The sequence below is a fragment of the Teleopsis dalmanni genome, chromosome 1, assembly GCF_002237135.1.
Source record: "Teleopsis dalmanni isolate 2A chromosome 1, ASM223713v2, whole genome shotgun sequence".
In the NCBI taxonomy this organism is placed as follows: Eukaryota; Metazoa; Arthropoda; class Insecta; order Diptera; family Diopsidae; genus Teleopsis; species Teleopsis dalmanni.
The window spans coordinates 192198113-192224149 of NC_051846.1; the positions used below are offsets into that span (position 1 = coordinate 192198113).

The following is a 26037-nucleotide window of genomic DNA, read 5'->3' on the forward strand; positions in this document are numbered from 1 at the left end:
ATGTTCATTAATAACATTATTTAATTTTTTTACTTTGTTTTTATTTTATAAACAAACTCAACATTGTTGTTTTATGTGCATTCACTACACCTTCAACATTGCATAGTTAAGATTGCCAGCGAGCATTATGAGCGAGTACATTCGACTTCGAATTCATTGTTGATGTGGCGAGTGAATAAATTGCGAATTAACAGAAAAAAAGTCACTAACTTAATTTTCGACTTGCGTCTTGAGCTCATTTTTAACTTCTTCTTTCAAATAATTAAAAAAAAAAACATCAACCAAAAACAAAAACAAAAACAATATAAACAGTATTGTAAAACACTAAAACTCGTTTAACCCTCTTAAGCGTGTGATTTTTTTTCTTTAGTCTGCAGTTTAACCACTGTAAGCGATAGTTTTAGTATAAATTGGTCAGTTGGTTTATGGAACAGCATCAGTTTCAACGGTTTCTTCGTCTAGTAAAGTCACAACACATCTGACAAACCTCAACAATATGGTTAGTTAAGATCCTTTTCTGAAGTAAAACATCAAATGTGACATATTCATTTTTATTTTTTAATTGCAATCAAGTGAATGACTATGAATAAACACTAAATATCTCATAAGTAGTGAAGTGAACTAAAGGAGTACTTTAAAGTGCACTTAAATGAAGTGGAGCAATATAATTAGAGTGTTCATATGGAATCCATAAACGATTCATACAAATTTTATTTATTTTGTATGATAATTAAAGTAAATAATTAACAAAGTTTTTAAAGTGACATGGAAAGATAATAGATTTGAAACTTAGGACTCGAAATTTTATTAAAAGGAAATACGCTTCAAACAAATAAAGTTCCTTCTGTTTATAATCAAAAGAATTCGAAACATATGGAAACATATTAAGATACCACATTTAATAAAAGCAAACTATAATGTATATAAATAGCTTTTAACAAAAGTGCTAAGAAGGTGTTAACAATACCAGTTCTTAAATAACCGCCAAATAAGCTTTTCTCAGCAATGCTACTATGATTCCAATATTATCTTTAATTTCTAATAAAGAAAGTTTTAACTTTTTTATTGTAAAATGAGTTAAATAATTTCATTTCACAGTTCAATCATAGTTTTCTCAATGAAAACTAAGCACATAAATTGTAACTTTATAATAATTTGAACTGCTTATTATATTTACTTACATTCACTTCTCCAATATAGCTATCAATCAATTATTACGTTCTCTGTGCAATTAAATTAACAACTGCACATTTTTTACAATAATTAAGAAGTCTACATTATAATTCATATTAATTATATTATTTTCTTTAATTACAGAAATTCTTCATTGCTGTAACACTTGCCATGGTCGCATTCGCTTCGGCTGATGTCAGCCATTTGTCGAATACGTACTTGCCACCAAATCGTTACAGTGCACCATCTAACGAATACTTGCCACCTGTACAACAATCGTACTCAGCACCAGCTAGCAGCTATTCTGCACCAATTGTACAACAAAGTTATTCTGCACCATCTGCTAGCTATTCTGCACCATCCTTCTCATCTCACTCATCATCTAGTGGTTTCTCTGGAGGTTTATCTGGTGGTTATTCTGGTGGTTATTCCGGTGGTTATTCCGGTGGTTATTCTGGAGCTCAACAATCATATTCAGCACCAGTACAATCTTACTCAGCACCCATCGCACAAAGCTATGCTGTACAGGAACAATACTCCGCACCTGTATCTGCACCAGCTAACGAATACTTGCCACCCGTACAACAATCATATGCTGCTCCATCAGTAAGCTATGCAGCTCCAGCTGTTCAATCATACTCAGCACCAGCTGTTCAGTCATACTCAGCCCCAGCTATCCAATCTTATTCAGCACCAGCTGTGCAATCATATTCTGCACCAAGTTACTCTGGCTCATCTTTGGGCTTCTCTAGCTCCGGTTCTGGTTCATACTCTGGTGGTTATTCTGGTGCTTCTGCTGATCTTGGCACTCAATATGCTGCCAATGGTGGTTATGTATACAGAAAGAAGAAGTAAGCCGTTAGAAAATGTGATCACAGTATTTGTTTTTTATTTTTATAGATCAAATGATTTGTTATATATAATATTATTTTTTTTTATCGGTATTATCATTTCATTCAAAAATACATGCAAGCATTAAATTTATTAAAAGAAAAAAAAAATATTTCTTATTATTTTACATAGACAAATATAAACGTAAGTATATAAACCTAGGTAGATCGAATGGATTTGGCCTGATAATAAAGATAGCTTTGGAATTTAATTATTTCTAACATTTCCTTCATTGCAAATATTAGCAAATATTAATAAAATTTATTCATAAAACTGTGAATAATTTTAGAAAATGTTGTTTTCAATTCTTCTTTTGTTATAATATTTTACAGGTTCTAAAAAGCTTTGTTTTCGATTTTAAGTACTTCCATGATGAGTTCCAAAAAACTTAACAAAATAATACATCAGTCAATAAGTCGTACGACTGACACACAGATGGCGCTACCTTCTAGACATTCGAAATATGGTAGACATTCGATTTATGTAAAACTCTTTATCATGAACATAACATGAATAAATGATAACCTTTTACGACTGATTAAAAAACGTAAAATCCTCTCCTGCTAAATGCGAGGAATGCGAAATCACAAAAGCATTTCATTAAAGAAATTTATACACTATTCGCAAACGGTACCTGCATTTTCTTCTAAAGGAAGAAATCTTATCAAATCATGGATATCCTACACAACAATATTGTCGAACTTATTTTTTTTTTGCAATAAATTGAAAATTAAAATGGTATCCATGAAAATCCAAGAAGTTCAAATCTTCTGGCAACAACAATATTATTACAGTAACTCTGTTAAATACATAGATTTAACACTGGATAACAGTTTTTTATGGAACGCACATATACCTAAATGATAAAATTAATTATTAATCTAGATTAGCCATTATTAATCTAAGCAACTAAGTATTCAAAAGCGAGTAATTCTGTACAAAAAAGTTATAAGACTTTATAAGTTATAATATCTGTTATATGTTTGCGTGACATAAGGAAAAACTGCTACTACGATTAACAATAAGCTTTAATTTCGTCAACATATAGTATAGAAAAAGTATTGAATGCTACGTGGTACATTGTAAATATAGATCTTCACAGATTCTTAAGGGATTGCAACTAAAAAAAATGTGTAAAAATAATTAATATTCTCCTCAAAAATAGTTTACCATCCTAATACAACACTGGACCAACTTAAAGTGTGACCACTTTAATCAATTACTTAACTGACAACAATATTAGTGTCTCTCAGTGCAACGGTAGCAAGTTAAGTTAGGTTAAGTGAAGTGGAGAGAGGAACAAATCTTACTCAATTAGCTAAGAAAGCCTTTTTATATTACAATTCCTCGCAATAATGGGTAGAAGAATGATGATCATATTAGAACCAAACGGAAGAATTCAGGTGTTGATTGATATGAACTTAAGCTACTTACCTTCCCAAAACAAAGAGAAAAAGAAAGGAATACATAATTCCAATCGAATACTTAAAGAACTGTTTACACGATCTGCGGTAAAAAACTAATCAATAGTAAAAAAGTTTAGTCTTCTTCTCAGTTCCGATCTTGAACTAACATTTTTCTAATAGCAAATGTAACCATATCTTAAGAGACAATTATTATTAAGTTGTTTTGAAAAACAAACCATATTCAGAATTGAAACCATATTTAGAATCACACCTAGGGTAGAACATTAAAGTCCAATTAAAAATCTTTATGGAATATCGAAGCAGATTCGACAGCGTTTAAGATAAAAATTGTTGAAATAATGTATACATGCAGGATTTTTAAACTTCGTAAGTTGCTGTGAAGTATATATTTAATTATCATATATTGTCATATAAGGAGTAATTAATAAATCAAATAATGCAGATAGTTTTAAAACATTTTCATTTTATATATACAAAATTTTAGAACAAAAAAGTGAGGGAATCCATTAATATTAACCCTTCTTCAATATGCTCATACGAAACTTATGAGTGCATTAACCTTTCTAATTAAATTGTCAAAATATCTGACGATTATTAATTATGTGGGCACTAAACATGCCAAAATTTTGAAGTATCTTAATTTATTGCACAATAGTTCTCACCATTGTTGAAATGAATTCAATCGTCAAATTACCATTTTAGAAACCAGAAAATAAAAACTTATATGTTTATAATGTTGTGTATGCTATGTATAGAGTATTTTTATCCAGTACTAAACGACTTTTTAATACACTATTATAATTCAATACATTTATAAAACATTGAATAAATATAATAAAATAAAATAAACATTTATAAAAACCGGATAGGGATTATTTGAAATTGTTTATATTGCTAGACAATATGTTTTTCGTTAAATCAAACCCTGTGATATTGTCTTTACAGTAGAAGTCATTTTAATTTTTGAAAGTCAGTTATCTAAAAAAAATTAAAAAAATATGAGAGGTAATCAATTTGCTATCTAAAAAATTTTCTAAAAAATTAACCTGCGTATTTTTCTCCTTGGTCCAATGTACCTATTGAACTTCAGTCTCTGTCTACTATAGTCCATATAATTGAACTAGTTTAAGAATCATCAATTACTCAGCGGTCGGAGTAATTCAATCGGAAGTTAGCTTTAACATCTATGTACCATGTTACACAAAATCGAATAATTTAAAATCAGTGAATACTGACGCTAACAAGCAAGTTTAGTGAGTGTTTTAGAAATTTTAAGTTTACTAAATAAATATTAACCATCAATCGACTTATGAGCTAAGTCGCTTGCTTAAAATCGCTAAAGAAATCTGCTTAATTCAAAGTTCCTTTTACATATATAACTGGTTGCTTCTTTTCGTTATTTCGCACAAACTTCTTACACTATATATTATATAATCATATATATAATATTTAATTATAAAATTATTGGTTCAGCCTTATTAACTATTAAGACTCGAAGGCTCGAAAGCTTCTATGCAGTTTTAGTTACAAAATTATGAGCGTATACGAATTAATTAAGGTATCCTCTCAACAGGACAACAGGGAGCCTTGAAAATTTAGGAGCTTTCATATTCATTTTTCTTATAATAATTTTATGTCAAAAAAATCATCGAAGTTAATATACCAATTCTCATCAGTGTATAAGAATATAACGGTGTATGTCCAATGAGACATAATTGTTTTAGACATTTCATATTAGATTTTTGTGTGTATAGTAATAATCTTGTCATAATAGTCAACAAAGTTAATACACCAATTCATTTTGTATCTCTAATGTTTTATAATCTTCATTTTTTATATGGTTAAATAAAATTTTATCTAATATATGTTGTGTAAATTATGTGTTCTTTTATAGTTCCTAAAATCGTTTGTCTTAGAATTTATGTAGGTTTGTTCTTTCGAAGAAAGTGAGAACAAATAAATATTTTTTATTTCATAATAAAAAAAATTTTTAACTATAAAATGCTAAGCAAGTCCAGAAAAATATTTAGTTACTCATTTTAAATCTAACCTACAACATAGAAAAGTAAAACTTTGTGTCAAACTACATAAACTTAAAAAAAATTAAGAAAAAAATTAAATTAAGAAAATGGTATTTTATTTCGCTTAAAATTATTATTTTCTAATATTACTCATTCTTATTTCAGAAATTAATATTCTACGTATATTTGGCATTGGCTGTGATCACAGCAATCAAAGCAGATGTCAAGCATTTGGGTTATTCATATCCAAAACCAAAATTTACTTTCCAAAAAGTTGAGGAACATTTTATAGAACCAAAGAAACCGATTGTCGTGCTACAAGATGAAACAGGAATTAATTTAGAAAATGACCAAAATACTGATAGTGATAAAGCTGTACAGGATCCCTCACCACTTTCACCTTTTGGTGGAAACTATGGTGGTTATCAAAATTATCCACAAGCTTTCCCCGGACAAGGTTTTCCAAATAGTGGATTTCCAAATGGTGGATTACCAAACTTAGGATTCCCTAATAGTGGTTTAATAAATGCCGGTTTTCCAAATGCAGGTTTTCCAAATGCAGGTTTTCCAAATGCAGGTTTTCCAAATGCTGGTATACCGAACGGTGGCTATCCAGGTGGCGCTTTTCCTAACACAGGATTTCCAAATCCCGGTTTTCCAACTACTGGTTTCCCAAATGCTGGACTTCCAAATGCTGGTTTCGCAAATCCTGGACTTCCAAATGCTGGTTTCGCAAATCCTGGACTTCCAAATGCTGGTTTTCCTAATACTGGTGTTCCTAATATTGGTTTTCCAAATGCTGGTTTTCCAAATAGTGGTGCTGGATTTATTGGTGGTCCATCATTTTATCCTGGTAATGGTTTTGGACAACAGCCTGGTGGCTTTTTCCCACGCACTTCTTCTAGACTTGTCGCAAGTGATACAGCTTATGGTTCAAATGGCGGCTATGTCTATGAGAAGCCATAAATCACTGCTTTACATTGTTTCTTATTGGGCCTGTGATTAATTTAAACTTATTTAAACTTATTTCTTTTAATTTTGATGGTAATTTCAAAGAAATAAAACTTTTCATCTTACACAATTTTGTGTGTGGGAATTCTCAACATTTTTGGCGTTATTTGTTTTTATTGTTTCTTTTTATTTAGCCACTTATCACTCAAGTGCCAGCGTATCTGTTGCCTTAAAAGCACTTCAACCGATTTTTAAATATTTAACCAGAAAAGCACTTCACTGTGCTACCACAAAAATGAAAAAGTATCTACAATTATTTACATAATTTCAGTAGATTTGCGATTTGCAAAACAAGTGTCAGAGACGCGTGACTTATGGTCCAAATGTTTTTTATCTTGTTATCATTTTATTACATTATTTTGTACATTATTTTTTAATTTTTTTTAATTTTTCAAATTTTTAGATTATATTTATTTATCAGTTAATTTATGCAAAAATATGCAAGCGAATATTTGAACAAATTTGGTGCTAATTTGAATGTATGCGACCTTTAAATCGCTGCAAATATTCAAATATTGAAATTTACATTTAATAAATCAATAAAATGTTTGCCATTTTAAAACATATCATTTCAATAAATATTACTTTGGTAAATAATGGTATTTAGATAATACGTAGAGGTCGTCGCATAATTAATTTAATTAGTTGCCGCACCTTTCTTTACATCTACGCATTGTTAGGGATTTGCATGCATTTAATCACTTTGTCAGCAAAATATTTATCTTATATTATATACGATAACTTTTATCGTTGTATTATGTTAAACAAAAATTTAAACATATAAATTATTTATAATAATAAAGAACTATTAAATTTTAAATAAAAACTTTGGTTATAAAATAAGAAACATTAATCCAGTTATAGATTTTTGGGTTATTAAAAATAGATATGTTTACTTTATATACTATCATCAAATAATATATAGTTGACCATCAAATTTATATATATAAATTTGATGGTCAACCTAATGTAGATCAATTTATAATTTCAAATCTGTTAAAGCATTGTCACCGACATGTACTACACCCGTAAATATGTATTTTTATAAATTTTTACACATTATAGAAATCGTTTAAATTGGTGAAATAGGCATAGAATCTCAACTTATGCAAAGAAGCTTAAGTACTTCTTCATAAACTTGAATTAAATTTTGACTCTAACCAGGATGCGTAATTTAAACTTAAGAATACGTAATGAAAATTGCACTGATTCGAATATGAAGATCAGGATAAGAAGTTAATAAGGCACACATACAGAAATGTATATTTATATAAGCCAAAGCACAAAAATGACGATGATAAAAGAAATTAAACTAATAAACGAAATAAAGATAAAGGTAAAAGATAAAATATAAAAAATAATAGATGATAGATAAAAAATAAAAGATAACAGATAAAAGGTAAACGGTAAAAGATGAAATATATAAGATAAAAGACAAAAGACAAGAGACGAAAGATAAAAAATAAAAGATAACGGATAAAAAATTACAGATATAAGAAAAAAATAAAAGCTAAAATGCAAAACATAAATGATAAATGATAAAAGATAACAGATAAAAGATGAAACGAAAAACAGAAAAAATAAAATATAAATATCAAAAATAAAAAATAAGTGTTAAAAGGAAATAGACAAAAGATAAATGATAATAGATAACAGATCAAAGAAAAAAGACAAGAGATAAAAGATAAAACGAAATATATAATAGATAAAATATAAATATAAAAGATAAAAAATAAAAAATAGAAGATAAAAGGAAAATGAAAAAGATAAAAGTTAAACGATAGACGATAAAAGATAAAATTTAAAAAATTAGACATTAAATATATAATATAAGAAACAGAAGATAAAGAATAAAAGATAAAATATAAAAGGTGAAAGATAAAAGGCAAGAGGTAAAAGTTAAAAGATAAAAAATAAAGATAAATATAATGAAGGAGAACTATAGTGAACATTTTTAACGAGGTATTGCATCAAAGCTCATATCAAATCTGTACTTAAGGGTCTGATTGAACAATATTAAACACTTACAATGAAAGACGACGCATGGCATTGAATGCCAACTGATTTTTTGAGTTCTTGAAACCCGAGCATGTTACAAGAGGAACGTACTATATAGATATGTAAGACTAACAGGTTCCGTCATTTAGCGACTTTATACTTGTTTCATACATTACAAATTAAGAAAAATCAATTAGATCTTATTGGCCATGTTGTACTAAAATTTTTAATAATTTTGGTTAAAGAGAACTTATCAAAAACTTACGTCAAAATTTTTTAATAAAAAGATTAGGTATAACTACTTTAATTTAGCGATTTCTGAACCAAACAATACCCGAAACATGGCTTACATTAGATTATTATGTATGTAATTAAAAAACATACGATGTACTTCTTGTTATATGTGGACAAAAGTTTTCGTATAACACTCTAATCCATTCAGACTACCTTTAAAAATGCACTGTTAAAAGATTTCTGCCCATTGTCCTTAAAGAACCAACAACTATAATTCGTAACCAAGGCAGACAATAGGGGTCAATATCTTAAAATTTAGTTAACTAAATATACATAAAGTGAGAAGAATTGAAAATTAGCTAATAAAGAAGAAGATGATTGATAAAGGAAGAGAAAATCGTGCCAAACTGCGGTTAGATTAATAACTGATTTTACAATCTGAGTAAAATCGGATTGATATCACACCCTTTATGCTCCAACATCCTTATGTGTACTATTTCTAAAGTTGTTTAATTCAGGTACTATCAAAACTATTCTTAAACTATATTATTTTAATAAATTTTAATAAATTTTATAATAATATTTTTTATTGCCTTTAGATGCTTTCATCAAATGTATTTCCTTTTACTCTAGATTTCCTTATACCTAAATGAACTCTAATACTGTTACAATTATTTTAAAATATGTTAATCTGATATTATTTAGTTTAGTTTGTTATATTTTCAACTTTTTGTCTAATTTAATACAATTCTATACAATTCTATTTCTCTCAACTCAACTCTTTTGTAAGATACATTTCGATATCATTCATCATTTTATTAATCAGATAATTGTTGGTTGCATTTTGCATTTGATTAAAATATTCAAAAAACAAAAAAAAATGTACATAAAAAACTATTAAAATATAATATATTAAAGGTAAAAATTTTGAATGTATGCCAAACACATGCAAAACTTAATCTATTAGATTAATGAACCTAATTCTTAAAAATGCCCTCAATTTTGCTCTGAGGCAGGAAATATAAATATTCATAGCCTGCAACGCAAATTGAGTCTTCAAATCCAGATGTTCACAACAAAACTCAAAGGTTCAAAATATTACACAAATTATTTTTTCACATGGCTGTGAATTTTTTACATAACTTTTATTTGATTTATTGACAAATTGTTTTTGTTTTCTATTTTTTTTTTTTGATTTTTTGTTTTTGTTTTTAGTTTTTAAAACAAAAAAAAAAACCTTTTGAATTTTTGGTTTTAAAAATTTACGCCCTACATATAGAGTGAATAACATATGGTGTATGATATTTTATTTTTCAAAGTAGAGGTACTTTATGAAGATATAATATAGAAATGCTAAATTTGAATTAGTAATTTCTACTTTATGATATATAAATTGAGATATTATCAAATCATAGTATTATCAAATTAAACAATCCTATAAGTATCTATTAAAACTTGTTGATTAAATACTGGTAACAAGAAAGCTGTGGTAACAATGCACGTCTTCTTTTTTAGAAATACTCAAGAAATAATTATGATTAACTAACTTGAAATAGGTAAACCAGTAACGTGACAATATTATACAGAGCATTTAACTAGATGGAAAAGCTATATAAGCTTCTTAGAAATAAAAATTAAAACGTTTGAGAAAAAATCTCGTTGCACTGCGATAATGCAGCGGCTCATTCATTTAGTTCTACCTTCTTCAAAGTAATAAATTCTGTAAATAAGCAACAGCTCGAAAACTAAATGAATTAAATTATATCACTAGATATTACCGTTTCCAACCAGATTTGTCTACACTTAATTATTATTAATTTCCAAACGTAAAAACATGACGTTTTAAAAAAAATTTCAATCGAGTTCAGACGTAATCATTCCAACTAATGAATGAGGAATAAGGTCCTCATGTTTTTAAGGACCTCAAAGGATTCTATTTGAATTCAGAATTAGAGAATATAAAAAAATTGGAATACTGATGCAATTTAAAGACAAATAACTTCTTCTTTCACTTATCATAGGATCATCAAAGCCACCTTGTGTGAATAAATTGGCACTGTTAAAAACTAATATTTACAACTAATATATATTGTGAAAATGTCAAAAAATTATATTTTTCAACATATAATAAAAATTAAAATTAATAAAACAAGAATAAATGTCTCGAAAGGAACTATGTTATAAATAATTTTTAAAAAGGTAAATATATAACTCCTTATTTTTATTATTAACTGATTTATTAAGCATCTCTCTTTTATACCAAATAATGAGCGGACATAATGGAATAAAACGTCACTATTATTCGACAAACTTAAAGAATTTCTATAATTTTGTGGCATATTTTTGGCCAGAGTTGCCTTAGTATAAGAAGTTTTGTTCCGAGTTTCAAAACACTACTGGAGTGTACTTCGAAACACGCATACTGCTATTCTATATCTATCTGATATAATATACAATTCAAGTAATCTATAGATATTACGGCATAAGTTATGTACTAAATACTTTCTTCTTTAAAATTTTAAGAATGCTAAGGTAGTGCTTTCCTTTTGTCTACTTTGACTGAATAAATTTACAATCCGTTTTTAATATAATTTAAATGTGCAACCTTTAATGAGCTTCCAATTATTTATTTGCATTCGGATTTAAATTGACGAAAAACCGAGCAAACTCAAAATTTCTTACAAAACTTAAATTGCAAAAAAAGCGCTTATAAAAAAATTGTTGAAAACAAAAACTAATTTGAAAATTATTTGCATAAAATCATTAATTAGTCAAATACTCGTAAGCTGCGTTCCTTTCACTTAAAAGAAATTTTGCACGAGTCTTCAATTTTCCTCAAATTCATTTTAATATTTATTTTTTTTTGTATCTTATAAAATATTTTATGTTAATATTTTTGCTTTTTTATTGTTTTTGTAGTAACGCAGTTAAAAGTGCTAGACTGATTTATTTGTAAAAAAAATTATTATCAAAAATGAGATACATTGTGCAAAAGTAACTGCGTCCCCTACTAAACGGTACCTACACAGTTTTTCTCATTTTGGACGACGGCTGCAAAGAGCTCAACTCAATTATGTATGTTTTGAACATTTTGACCATTTTGAGATTTTGGATTTCGTTATTATGCATAATTTAACACATTTTCAGCTTATAGTTGATATGACCAAAGGCGACTCATCCGATGATAGCCCAATTAAACATTGCGGCGTCAATGTAGCAAAGTCAAGCAAACAATACAAAGACACAATTGGCGCATCGTGAGACCTCTCCAAACTTGCCAGCAGCGGCTACATAAGTTTGGGGTACATCATTTGGTTTTTTGGCCATATAAATTGTCAAGCTTAACACTGTTGGAGCAACAGTTTCAGATTTCGATTCGTCCGATTAAGTACACACAATTTAAAGCAAAAACAGTGAAATTATGGTCAGTGAAAAATAAAAGTGTTTAATGAAACCTTTGTGACCCTTAAAAAAAATTAAAATCCAAAAATCAAAAATTTTATATGTGAAAACATTTCTTGAAAATATTTTTATAAATATATCTATCTATATATGTACATTATGCAACAGAAATAAAAAGATTACTTGTTACGTGAGATTAATGATTAATAAAAACCTTCTTTCTCTTATATTTTATAGCAACTTTGTGTATGCATTGGTTTGGCCTTGATAGCCAGTATTATCAAGGCAGATGTCAGTCATCTGCCATTAAGCAAATATCTGCCACCAGTGCCAGCCAAAGAAGAACTCGTAATACATGCGCAGAGTAGCAATGCAGTGACTGCAGCTAGCAACACTGGATCATTGCAGTATAAGCCAGTGGAACAACAAAGTGGACTACAACCGCTGCAGCAACAAAATACTCTGCAATATCAATCACCACAACCACAGCAACAACAACAGCAACAAAATATTGCACAATATCAACTGCAGCAATTGCCATTACAAGAAGCCCGAAACGATTTTCTTAGATACAGCAAAACTCCTTTCGCACAAGTTGAATCGATCAGACCTTCAATACACTTAGCCAGTTTCTCCATACAAAGCGTCGAGCCTGTACACCAAGTATTGAGTGGACTACACCACGGCAGCACACACAACCAACATGTAAGCAATATTGCAGCTCTAACGCAACATGCAACATCCGTAAGTAGCCAAAGCACTGTATATGGTGCACCAGCCGTTTCTGCAATACAAACAAATCCTGTACAAACTTCGAACTTGGAAGTTGCAACAAACACCCAACAAAGCTTAGCTTCAACACAACTGCAGGGAGGCAACACTGGCGCACAAACATTAACACAAGTTTATGGGTCACCAGCAACCACTGTGTCGCAAGTAGCAAATGTAGCAACAACTGGTTCTATAACCAATACTCCAACAAATAATGGCTACGAATATCAAGGTCTTTCTGCGGCACCAGCAGTAGTAGAGGCCACAGTGCAACAGATACAGTCTACACCGGCAGTACAAGCAGTATCTGCAGGCTCTATTGAACAACAAACAGTACAAACAGCGACAAATGGTGGCTATGCTCCATCTGGTCCTTCAATTGCACCAGCAATTGAGATATCAGTTCAACAGATACCATCCAAACCTGTGCTTCAAAATGTTGCGCAAGTAACTACTAACTTAGTACAACAGCAAGGTGCAACAGTACATAACGCAGCAAATGGTGGATATATTTCGTCCAGTATTCCAGCATCGCCAGCATTCGAAATCTCAACACCACAGATACATACCATTCCAGCTGCACAACATACAGTACAAATATCTGCAGGTTCAATTCAACAACAAGGAGCAACAGTACACACAACATCCAATGGTGGTTATTCTTCCTCAGCAGTTTCTGTAGCACCTGCAGTTGAGTTACCTCAGCCACAAAACTATTACGTACCTGCTGTTCAGGACAATTCAATCGGTGTCACTTCAACACAACAAGTTCAAGCGCAACAGCAAAATAATATCCCAGCTCAAGCTACAATAGCAGTTAATCAAGAAACACCATCTGTACCAGAACAAACCTATGGCTTACCAGAAGCAACTATAATAGCACAAGCATTATCCGTACCAATATCTCAGACACAAAATATTGTTACTACTGCTTCTTCCACACCTGCATCTTCTGGAACCTATGCTGCACCACCACAGCTAACTTCATCATATATACCACCAGCTCAAAGTTCTCCAGCGAGCTATGCAACAGCACCTCAACTAAGTTTTACCTCCACAACATCTGGTCAAGCACAAGGCAGTGCTATTATAACGCAACAACAAAGTTATTCACCTCCAAACTTAGTACAGCAAACACCCCAAACATATACCGTACAAGCACAGCAACAAAGTTATTTTACACCTCCGTTACCAGTTCCACAATATAGTCAACCATCATCGACAACTCAAAGTTACACCACCACATATCAACAAAATCAGGTCCCCAATTATGCTGTTCCAATTTCAGTCCAACCACAACAGAACTATGCTGCACCCGCTGCTTTACCACAGACGACATCCTATCAACCATCTTATACTGTACCAAATATAGCCACACAATATCAAACACAACCTGCGGCACCAGTACAGCAAGTACAGTCAATCAATTACGCTATTTCAAGTCAGGCGCCCTCTGGTACTTATAATTATGCTGCACCCATAAATGTACCAACATCATCAAATCAACTTGTCAATACGGTACCACAAACTTTTGCAGTGGAACAGACACCTATAGTTTTACAGGAATACAATGCTCCAGCAATACCACAAACTGCTGCACTGGAAACAGTTAATCAAGTTCCCGCTGGGACAATAGCCGATACAACGGCTTCTTTAGTGCCAACACAAAATCTCAGCCCTAATTTAATCTCAACCCCAACCATTTCAGGAGCAGTTAATCCTATTTCCGTAACCATTTCTAATGCAAATGGTGCTTCGAACCAGATTGGAGGAACCGAGTACGCAGCTAATGGTGGCTACGTATACCGTAGAAATAAATAAAAAAAAGCTGAGTATATAAACTGTGATCAATTCACCCGTTTCATTGTTATTTTTAACATTCTCATTCTTATTTCACTGTTAAATGGAAAATAAAAAGTTATATAGTTCTATGAAGTATTTTAATTTTTTTTTTAAATAACTCAAAAATAATAATTGCTTATTAAAACTTATTTAATTACTTTTTATTTTTATCATTTATTTTTTTAATATGAGATATAAAATATTTCTCTTCTATTCTAATGCCATTTTTGATCGGTGAATAAGGGGTAGCTTTTTCAATCGAGATTCATTTTTAGTGCACTTTTCATTTCCGAACGGTAAATCTCGAGCGAAATGTATAACTCGAGATTAATTTAAAACACTCCAGATATTTTACTAAAATAGCAAGAATAACTTGACAAATAAAGTGTGACTTGATTCGATATAGTATGTATTTATATAAAATATAAATCACAAAAATATTAGACTACTCTAAAAATGTTTGACAACAGATCGAGAGCAAATGAATATTAAATCCAGATTTACCAATCGAAAACGTCATAAGCAAAATATTCCTAAGTCATATATTCATTGCAATCTCCACAAAATATAAGAGTGGCCAAAAGAGATCAAAATCGGTGTTGACTTTCTTAATTTAGATTACTCGTAACCACTTTATGTAAGATCTTTGAGTAATCACTTTTAAATGATGGCTTGGGCAGATTTTTTAAATGTTCGTTCTTGCCCACAGCACTAACAAACATTAAACATAGGTTCTCAAGTCTCAACGCGGGAATCCAGAACTTAATAATAAAACCTAAAACAATTCAGATAGACTATTTATCAATACTCTTCGTATTCAAACATTCTGAGCATATCGCTAATAACATACAAACAGTTACAGAGTTCCTTCTGTGAAGAACTTTTTAATAAAAGATGGGAACACTCAAAGATATGTAGACATCAGAATGCCATTTGGCCACGTTTCATGAAAAAGAGATGCAAGAGTCTCATTGAGACGCCCCTTAGAGATATCAGTCTTGTGGTAGGTTTACTCATAGGTGATTGCAGACGAAGAAATCATGCTAGAAGATTGTATTTCCCTTTCATGGTGCAAATATCTCATCTCATCTCTACACTACTGTAGTTTACTAATACTCGTGTAGTTGACTGTTTTTTATTTTATTCAGCATTAAGAAAATAACACAATACACTACCGGATTATTTACATTAAAGGGTTATGAGCGAGTCTAGAGGCACGCTTTAGTTGTCAAATCGACAATAATCCCACCAACAGACAACTTAATTAACTGGTTAGAGCAATGAATGATTGAATGTCTTATTTTACGCTCCCAATATATTCGTTACTTTGGTTTAAGAAGTAGGAGTACAGATTTTAGAAGTAAATACTGCAGTGAATGGAATAATTTCTAAATACCTAAATGCATTAATTTTTTCGTTCTCTTAAATGAAAACTTGTATTTTGTAGTAATAATTTTAATACGAATAATTTACATATTATGGCAACTTTTGTGCTATAGGTATTGTCATATATGTAACATATCCATAATGTTATTCCAAAGCACCCTATAGAAAAAGATTAAGCAATGTGTAATTATTTCGTTCATATTCTTAATATCGTGTTCTGCATATACACGTGACAACTTTTACATACACAACAACTAATAAAAATATTTTATTATTCAATATCTTTAGTCATGGTTCTAATATACTGCACTGATACGGCAAATTTACTAGTATTTAACTATTCAGTATATATCATATAGCGCAGAATATTTAGTGCAGTTGGTAATTGCATTTCATAAGACTTGGACAAATAAATAGTGCACGAAAGTGGTATTTTAAAATATTTAAAAAAGTGAATTCATTATTTTCAAACAAAAGATGTTTCGAAAAGAACAATTTTATAAATTAATGTTGACTGTTATTATTTTTATATACGACTACGGTACACAGTCCGGCTATATACATCCAGAGTACGGTGCACAAATCGGCTATATACGTCCAGATGACCTACGTTCATTATCTTACTAACAGTGGGAATATCGAAAACGAACATATTTTTCATATTCTATACATCTATTGTTTTCAAACTGTAAAAATTAATATCAACAAAATATGTATAAGTGAAACAATATTACAATACTTTTACTAAATTTAAAATGTATGTATTGAAATGTTATATCAATACTGTCATGAGATGCAGCTATAGTAATATTCTTTATATTGTAAAAATTTAAAATTATTTTTTTAAAACAATTAAAGTATAAAAATATTGAATCATAATTATGTGTTTTTCTTGAAATTAATTTATTCTGTTTGTTATATTCTTAAAAGTTTACTAGGCTGGTTTTTATTGGTTTTTTGGACATAAAGAATTATTTCTATAATTTATTCCCAATTTTGTGTTTAAACATTCTGCAGCAACAGCAATATAGCCTTAGTATCACAATAAAAAACAATACAACAACGCAAACTAGTGTCTATAATCCTCTGAACTGGAGCTAAGGACTGTGCATCAAAGTTGTTAAACTCTTGATTTAATCCTTTTAAAAACAAGAGCAGCCATCAAAATCACAAATTGACCGAAGCAACAAACAGAAAAGGACGAACGATTTATTATTAAAATTATTTCTAAAAATTCAAAAACAGTTTCCTCTTAAACAACGACAACTGAAAAAAAATTTTAACCCGATAATCGCAACATAATGTTTTCAAAATGTCATTCAATAAGCTAACTCTCAGAATACCTTACATTAACAAAGGTTAATAAAAAAAGACTATAGAAGTTGCTTAAATTAAACTAATTAGCCAGATAACTTCTGAAATGACATACTGTTCTCAGCTTAAAATAATTTCAACAAATATCGAAGTGATAATTAAATCCGCTTAGAGAGAAAACATGTAGTAAAAAGTATAGAACGTATAGTACTCATATTGCTATAGTTGATTATAATACTGACGCCTTACTTTTAATTTATAGGACAGAAACTGAATTGGAAGAACACTATTGCTGTAGTCGACACATTACAGTAGTAGTCCGCATTCCTTTAATTGATAGGATAGGATAGAATTTATCGTATAGTATATCTATGACACAAATGGGGTATATATGGAATATACTAGGAAATCTGCTAGAAAGACATCATATTATCAATAAAACGCAATGTTCTAGATTCAGTTGAATTTTCTGCTAAACTACGGCCCCTAACATTTTTCGCACATCTGTAACTAAAATCCGATGGAGTATTTATAGTTTATATTAGAGAAACTTCTGAAATACCTAAATTAAAGTTTGTAAAGCCTGATATATAGAACAAAGCAATTTAAAACCTAGTTGCTCTACTATTTAGATGATTTAAGTATTTCATCAAGTAAAAACGAAGACCAAACCATTACTTGAAGTAAGCTTTTAAGTTTACATATTCGTACATATAATATCCAAACCATTATTGCTTGAAATATAAAGTATTTTTGGTTTTTATATTATAATTTTTTTATATTTCATCAAACTGTTTTTTTGAACTACTTTTCAACTTTTTTCGCAACATAGAAAAATAGTGCGTACTATTTTAATAGTAGTCTTTAAGTTTTCATAGACCAACTATGCCAATACTTAGTTTTGGCAGAGTATGTATTAAACTAAAAATGATCATTATCATGAAACTATACACATCCACAACTTGAAATAATATCTAGTTAAATATTTCTCTTCAATATCTGACAAAATCAAATATATATAACATAACATAATGATATATCATATCATATCATTATTTATAAGAATATTTTCAGATTAAAAATGATTATTCCATTAATCTACCAAAAAAGTATACTGCATCACAGCCAAGAAAGCCATATGTGAAATTGCATCTCTTACAATATGCCCAAAGTCATATTTCACAGTTAAAAAGGGCTTATTGGACCATTTTAGGTCCCTACCCTAAATATGATAAATCAATTATAAAAATAATATGGCCATATGTTGAATTGATTTTAGTATTATGGCTCTCTTTAGTAAATAATGAAATAATCTACATGATTTTGTGAAACTTCATTTTATTTTAATTCAAATATTTTTTTTATATTAGTCATATTTCATAAAAATTATTCATTGTAGTCGTTTATATTATATTAACATTTTTTTTGTTTTAATTTTTTCTTTGTTTGTGTGTCAACCAGTTGTAATTAAATGTTTGTAATTTATATATTAACAATAATTAAAAATACAGATTATGTATTAAAATAATAATATATATACATGCTTTTACTTTTATAATAATTTCAATTCAATTTTCACTTATATATATATTTGAAAGAATTTCTTTATTGACTTACCCTGTATTAAAAAGTCGAACACAACTCATATGTAAAAATTCTGTTGCTGCGCTGCTTCTAAATTCGAACAGAGGCTCCCACGGTTATGCTTACCACGAACCCTTTATAAGTTTTATTTATTTTTTTAAAAAAACAATGTATAATATAATTTATATTTTTAAAATCATATTAATCACTGAATTTTGATTTGCAATTTGATTTATTTATTTTCAAATAAATTAAACAAAAATTCTTTCTTTTTAAGCCACTGACATAAGTAATTGCGACGAATTTCACAATCGCACGCCATATTGTTTTTATCAATTTCTCTAAAATTCATAATTAATACAAACTTCTAATATTTTTAATTACACCGCACTTAAATGTTAATTACTAATGCACAAAATATTATAATATTTATTAATATTTAAACATTTTAAACAATTTTTTCAACTTTTATCCATTAATTTTCTTAGAATCCACATTAAGCGTCTTGTTTACTTTGACGTCACAAAACTACTGATAATCATTTCTTTGCTTATACTTTTTCCCCTTAATTTGATAGTTATTTTGACAAAAGTGGCCATAATCGAATATTGCCCCTTGCTTGAAAAAGCTTGAAGAGCGGACGTTTAAAATTTGCATATAATAACGTACAACAAAACAAAGCTACAGTGACAGCCGCAAGAATTCAGCTGATTGAACTTTTGTACTGAACTTCTGCAATCTCAAGGGAGTAGTGAGAGCTTCGTTATTTTTAATCTACACGAAGTGTAACACATGACAAAAATAATAAATGAAATAAATGAATAAATAAATCATTTATTATATTGCACATGAGTAGTGAATTGATTACACCAACAACAACACAGCATGTAAGTTTGAAGCAGAGATCCTCAGCAATTCACTTCGCTTACGCGTCATTGACTGTTTTTTTTTGTTTATTCAAATCAATTTGTTGATTTAGAAGAGAATGCAACTTAATTACGGCAATTATTCTGATCCCTTTAGGTTACGTGATAATATACGTGCGTATATGTTGATGTATTGTAATAGATACTGCATGGCAAGATAGCAGTTAGCATATGAACGTACTCCAATTAAGATTTCTTCACTAAATAATTTATTTTTAATTTTAAAATTGCATATATTTTGCAAATTGTTGATAAATAATATGACAATAAATATATAAACATTACTTTCCAGTAGGTACTATTCTACTCTTGTCTACTTTCATTGTCTGTAAAAGTAGTCTCAATATTCCCATTACATCTCCCATAATCCCATCATATTAAGCATTTTTTTGTCTACGCCATCTACATAAAAAATATTCTCTTTTTATTTTCGACCCATCCTAAAAGTAAAAAAAAAGTAATATTAGCACGATATTGGCAATTGTGATTTGACTGTCTGCATAACATGCCTCCATTATCATAAAAGAGAGAGCGTAAAACTACCGCCACAATTCATAATACGAATATCTGCATAACGTGACCCTAGTGGTATATTATGACTTGCTTATAAGTCCTAATAAGAAAATTAGTACCGTTTCCTCGTAAAAATGTTGATACAAATTTTTTGGTAACCATATGCTATCGGGCTTTTAACCGTAGTTTGGTGGCAGAAGTTGTTGGTATATAATCTCCATGTTTACCACACATCCTGCATTCACTAAAATCGTTTCACGCTTCAATAAGATGTTCAAGTGGTTCTTCTGTTATGATCAGGATTTGGAAACGAAACCGTACCGAAAAAAACCGATATTATAGCAGGAAAGAAAACCGGAACCAAACCGATATATTTTTTTTTTTTGAACAGGAATAAAAACCGGAATGAAAAAAATTCCGGTTCGAAGCCCTGGTTGTGACATATAGGACATAAAACATATTTTTAAATAAAAAGTATTAAAAGATTTCAGAAGGATTTTTTGATAAATTATATATCAAACACATTTTGTAAACTCTATTAACATATTTCCAAATCATTGTTTTAAGTTAAGTTAAATAATATTAAAAGTGCTTTCGAAGTAGCACCTTAAACTATATGCAATCACTTTTTAAAAATTTTTTTTTATGCAGAATCATGTATCGATTTAAAAATATTTCCCTATTTACCTTAATTGTCCTGAAACTCTTAAGCAAAGACTTTATTGATCACAATAGTAATAAACATAATATAATATAAATTTAAATATGAATTTTTTTCAGTACAAAATAAATATTTGTCCCATAAAAAATTTATTTAAATTAATCTTGGGTATTACTAAAAAAACAAATTAAATCGTAATTGATTTGAATAAAAATCATTTATCTCTATATATGTTAAGGTCTTATCAGTGGCGTATACAGAAAGTTATTTTATGGGAAAAATTGTTAAAAACTAATTCAGAATACATACAAAAAAAATTAAATAAACTTTTTTGTAAAAAAAACTTTAATATCTAATATAAGATAATTCAAAGTTCCAGTATTCTAGAGATATTGAACCCCAAAATTCTCCCCACGTGTATACGCCACAGATTCTTATAACTGAAGTGTCTTATAATAATTTTTAAAATTTTTTTAATTATAAATAAATAAATAAAATAAATACTCAGACTCCACGTGTAAACTTAAATTTTTCTAAGAAATCTATTCCATTCCGGTCTCGTATATTTTGATTAGTAAATATTTACTTCTTTAATAAATATGACAATTACACATAACCAAAATAAATAAATAGATGTAGTTAATTATTAAAAACATTAATATACATTTTTTAAAAAATTATTAAAGAAGGTGTGTTCTTTATTTACACAAGTCTTGCGCGTATCTGATTTTAATACAATAAATCAATAAACGCTAAATTGGACAATCAGTGAAAAAAAATATTTATTTTAGTTGTTACGGAAATAAATTTAATAATGCTAAACTAACTCTTTTTGTATAATTTTAGAAATTTCTTAGAATTGCCATAAGCTCAACTGAATTGTTTCTTAAAAATGAATTAATAAGTTAATAAAACTTTATATGAAAAAAAACTTATAACCACTAAAAGCAGCCAATAACTTTTGGCCATCACCTTAAACTTACAAACATAATTAATAATCATATTAGTATTAAGATCATTATGAAGTTTAGATATTTAGATCCGTCTTCTTACTATAAGCATCAATTACGATATATAAATATGAATCTCAGATACCTTTTAATTTACAAACATGATTAATAAACATATTAGTATTAAGATCATTATGAAGTTTAGATATTGAGGTCCGTCTTCTTACTATAAGCAACAATTACGATATATAAATATGAAACTCAGATACCTTTTAACTTACAAACATTATTAATAAACATATTATGAAGTAAAAAACTTGAAGTCCGTTTTACAGCTATTAATTATGATATGTTTGTATAAACATAAAAATTTCAGATACTTTTCAACTTACAAACATAATTAATAAACAATTTTTTTTAATTTGTTAATAATCGTCTCTTTTCTACGATTATACGTTAAGTGTTCTGCGATTTGTCAATGTAAACATCAGATATTTTTTAACTTACAAACATAATTAAAAATCAAATTTTTTCGAATATAATAATGAACTTTTAAGATTCAAAACCGTCTGTCTTCTTACTATAAGTGTTCTCCGGTTTGTAAAAGTAAACTTTAGATAATTTTAAACTTGCAAACATAATTAATTAATCAATTATTTATTAAGATATTTTTAAAGCTTCGTTATTTAAAACCGTCTGTCTGCTTACTATAATTATTAATTGTGATAATTACGATATATCAACAGGTTGTCCAAACACTTCTCAATATTTGATAATGACCAAAACGGTGAGAAAAATATTAAAAGAACTTCATTATGAGCAAAATCCGCCTTCATTTTCAACAATTTTTCCATTAGCATTATTGTCAACTAATTATTTGCATATTATTAAAATTATGTTAAAATTTTTATTAATATCACTTATTGTTTAATTTTATTTATTTTTTTAAAAGCAAATACTAGTATTAGTCAAACAATAGAAACAAGTTGACCAAAACAATACCAAATTTCAGATACATTTTTTGCATTTTGCAAGCTGCTTTTTTTTGGCTTTTTTCATCAAACCAGCAGCAAAGATCCAACTCTAAGCCATCAAATTTTACCGGTAAAATCGTAAAGATTTGAGTCTGATTCATTAAGCAGCCAAAGTAGTGGGCATTTATTGTTTAAATTTTGAAAAAAAAAAAATACCAAACAAAAAAAAAATTCTTCAGAGCACACTAAAATAATTAAATTTTTTTTTTGTAGTATTTTTTTTTTCTGAGTATTTGAGGTGATTTTTGTATTGATTGGTTTTGTTTAAAGTTTATTAAGTTTTTATGTAAATCTCATCTTCTGTTTAGTACAGGATTCTAGAAATTTGAAAAATTAGCATTTTTGACATGTTTGGACTATAAATATGTTAACATTTTTGAAAAACCATTAGTACTTCAAGTTTGATTGAATTGTGCGGACCTAAAAAAATTAAAAACAGGATTATCAAAATGGTGTGTTTTTCAAATACATATATATCATATAATATAAAATATTTTAATAAAAAATGTTAAGTGTTAAAATTGTGTTCTAGGATTAAAGAAGGACTTAATAAGGATTTTTGCAATTTAAGCTATAATATAAAATACTACTATGAATACAAATAAGTGTTAAAAAATAGTGAAATTAATTTATATAATTAATTAAATTTTGTCTATTTACACAAAAATCATTATTTATCTTAACTAATAATATTTTTTCTAAGGCTCTCAAAGGCTCTATATATATACATATTTAGAATATTGTGTGATATTAACATTATATGAATCCAACGTATAGTAAATAATAATATAGATATTGAATATTTTGGAAGTAGTAACTGTAGTATATCAATAAACTATACAAAATTTTAAAATAGGATATAGGATAAATAATATGATAAATATAATCGATACTTATATATAGTTAATTCTTTTAAAATTTTGATGTTTATGCCAAAACCTTAAACAGCTTAAAAAAAGTTGACTTTTTAGTTTTTTAGACAAAAAAGCTATATTTTTAGAACAAAAATAAAAACACTTTTTGGACAAAAAAGGTACATTTTTTGAACAAAAAAAACATTTTTTAAAAAATAAAGAAAATTTTTTGGACACAAAAAGTAAATTTCTTGGATAAAAAAAGAACATTTTTTGTACAAACAATTTTCAATTTTTAGGCAAAGGATTTTCAATTTTGTCAAAAAAATTCTGTTTGAGGAAACAATTTTTATTGTTTATACCTTCAAGTGTCCATTCAGCTATAAAAAACATATAGACTCCACTTTTAATATCAAACGAAATATAGAATATCAAAAACATCACCATTGAAAAACATCACCATCACCATTGAGGTTCATAATCCATATTTAATATTATGTTAAACACGAACATTTCATATTAAAAATAACTTGTTTAAGAAATATACAGTTGTCGAGGGGAGAGAAGCACTTCTTAAAATTAAATTTAATTCAGTATTTTTAAAATAACTCAATAAAAAAAAAATATGCTTTAATTGGGTTTATCTAACAGATATAACAGATCCTATCATTTTATTTCAATTTAGAATTTAATACCTAAAAGAAATTAAAAGAAAAACAAAAACAAAAGATACAAAATGTCCTATATCTTTTTTATAACGCATACGAAGTCTAACATATTCTGACATAGAATAGGGTTTAATCCGTATTATCTCCACTAATTATGCCACTAACTAGGGTTTATTTATTTAAAATAGAGTTAATTATAATAAGTTGTAATTTTTTCAATTAATTATATTAATAAATTACAAAGTCTATATAAGTCAATTAAAGATAAATAAAAACTGTGTTATTATATCTTCTCTCTCCCCTGAACAAACATTTTTAATAATAAACAACAATTAATTTTATAATAATTTTCTCTATATTTTAGAAATTCTTCATTGTCTTTGCTTTGTTTGCTCTTGCTACCGCTGATGTCAGCCATTTGAGCAGAACATATTTGCCACCATCACAAGCAGCTGCTTCAGTTCCAACTGTTGATTACTTGCCACCATCACATGGATCTGCTTCAACTACTTATTCTACCTACTCAGCACCTGCCGCTACTACTTCTTACAGCAGTGGCATAAGTGCTGCCCCATCAACTTCATACTCAACTTACTCAAGTGCTCCTGTTGCTGCAGCTACATACTCTGCACCATCATACAGTTCCGCCACCTATAGCGCACCAGCTAGCTCATATTCAACTTATACCGCCCCAGCAGCTGCAGCCTCTTACTCTGCACCAACATACTCCGCTCCAGCTACTTCATACACTAGGTCTAGCTACTCAGCTCCAGTTGCAGCTGCCACTTACACCGCCCCAGTTACCTCATATACTAGCTCAAGCTATTCAGCTCCAGTCGCTGCTGCTACATACTCTGCACCATCTTACTCTGCTCCAGTTACTTCATACACTAGCTCCAGCTACTCAGCTCCAGTTGCTGCTGCCACTTACACTGCACCTGTTACCTCATATACCAGCTCTAGCTACTCTGCTCCAGCTGCTGCTGCTACATACTCCGCACCATCTTACTCCGCTCCAGCTGTGTCATACACCAGCTCAAGCTACTCAGCTCCAGCTGCTGCTGCTACATACTCCGCACCATCTTACTCCGCTCCTGCTGTGTCATACACCAGCTCAAGCTACTCAGCTCCAGCTGCTGCTGCCACATACTCAGCTCCATCATACTCTGCACCAGCTACCTCTTACACTAGCTCCAGCTATTCAGCTCCAGTTGCTGCCGCTTCAACTACCTACTCTTCTGGTATCGATACTGAGTATGGTTCCAATGGCGGTTACGTATATACCAAAAAACATTAGGTCTGCTATATTCAATTAAACGACACTTATAAATGCAATGTTTTTTATATATATATTTTTTTTAAATAAATAAAATATTT

The 26037-nt window shown here is 29.1% G+C and overlaps 3 protein-coding genes across 3 annotated transcripts; all 3 read left to right on the forward strand.

Moving 5' to 3' along the window:
- The first annotated feature begins 407 nt into the window (after positions 1 to 407).
- LOC119670959 (cuticle protein 16.5-like) lies at positions 408 to 2122 on the forward strand. The gene is made up of 2 exons (XM_038081418.1): positions 408 to 499; positions 1318 to 2122. Exons 1-2 carry the CDS (start codon positions 497 to 499, stop codon positions 2026 to 2028), a joined length of 714 nt encoding a protein of 237 aa, XP_037937346.1. The 5' UTR covers positions 408 to 496; the 3' UTR covers positions 2029 to 2122.
- Positions 2123 to 5551: 3429 nt separating this feature from the next.
- LOC119670958 (uncharacterized PPE family protein PPE62) lies at positions 5552 to 6611 on the forward strand. The gene is made up of 2 exons (XM_038081417.1): positions 5552 to 5622; positions 5678 to 6611. Exons 1-2 carry the CDS (start codon positions 5620 to 5622, stop codon positions 6476 to 6478), a joined length of 804 nt encoding a protein of 267 aa, XP_037937345.1. The 5' UTR covers positions 5552 to 5619; the 3' UTR covers positions 6479 to 6611.
- A 5303-nt stretch (positions 6612 to 11914) lies between these two features.
- Positions 11915 to 25985, forward strand: LOC119666959 (mucin-5AC-like). The gene is made up of 4 exons (XM_038076238.1): positions 11915 to 12012; positions 12326 to 12347; positions 12395 to 14728; positions 25025 to 25985. The coding sequence occupies exons 1-4, from the start codon at positions 11915 to 11917 to the stop codon at positions 25955 to 25957; spliced, it is 3387 nt and encodes a 1128-aa protein (XP_037932166.1). The 3' UTR covers positions 25958 to 25985.
- Positions 25986 to 26037: the final 52 nt, after the last annotated feature.

Excerpts from the sequence above, each read along its gene's own strand:
- LOC119666959 (XM_038076238.1), top strand. The coding sequence starts at position 11,915 with ATGACCAAAGGCGACTCATCCGATGATAGCCCAATTAAACATTGCGGC. Across the intron at positions 12,348-12,394 it reads ATAAAAAGATTACTTGTTAC|CAACTTTGTGTATGCATTGG; the intron begins GTGAGATTAATG and ends TATATTTTATAG. Across the intron at positions 14,729-25,024 it reads ACGCAGCTAATGGTGGCTAC|AAATTCTTCATTGTCTTTGC; the intron begins GTATACCGTAGA and ends TCTATATTTTAG.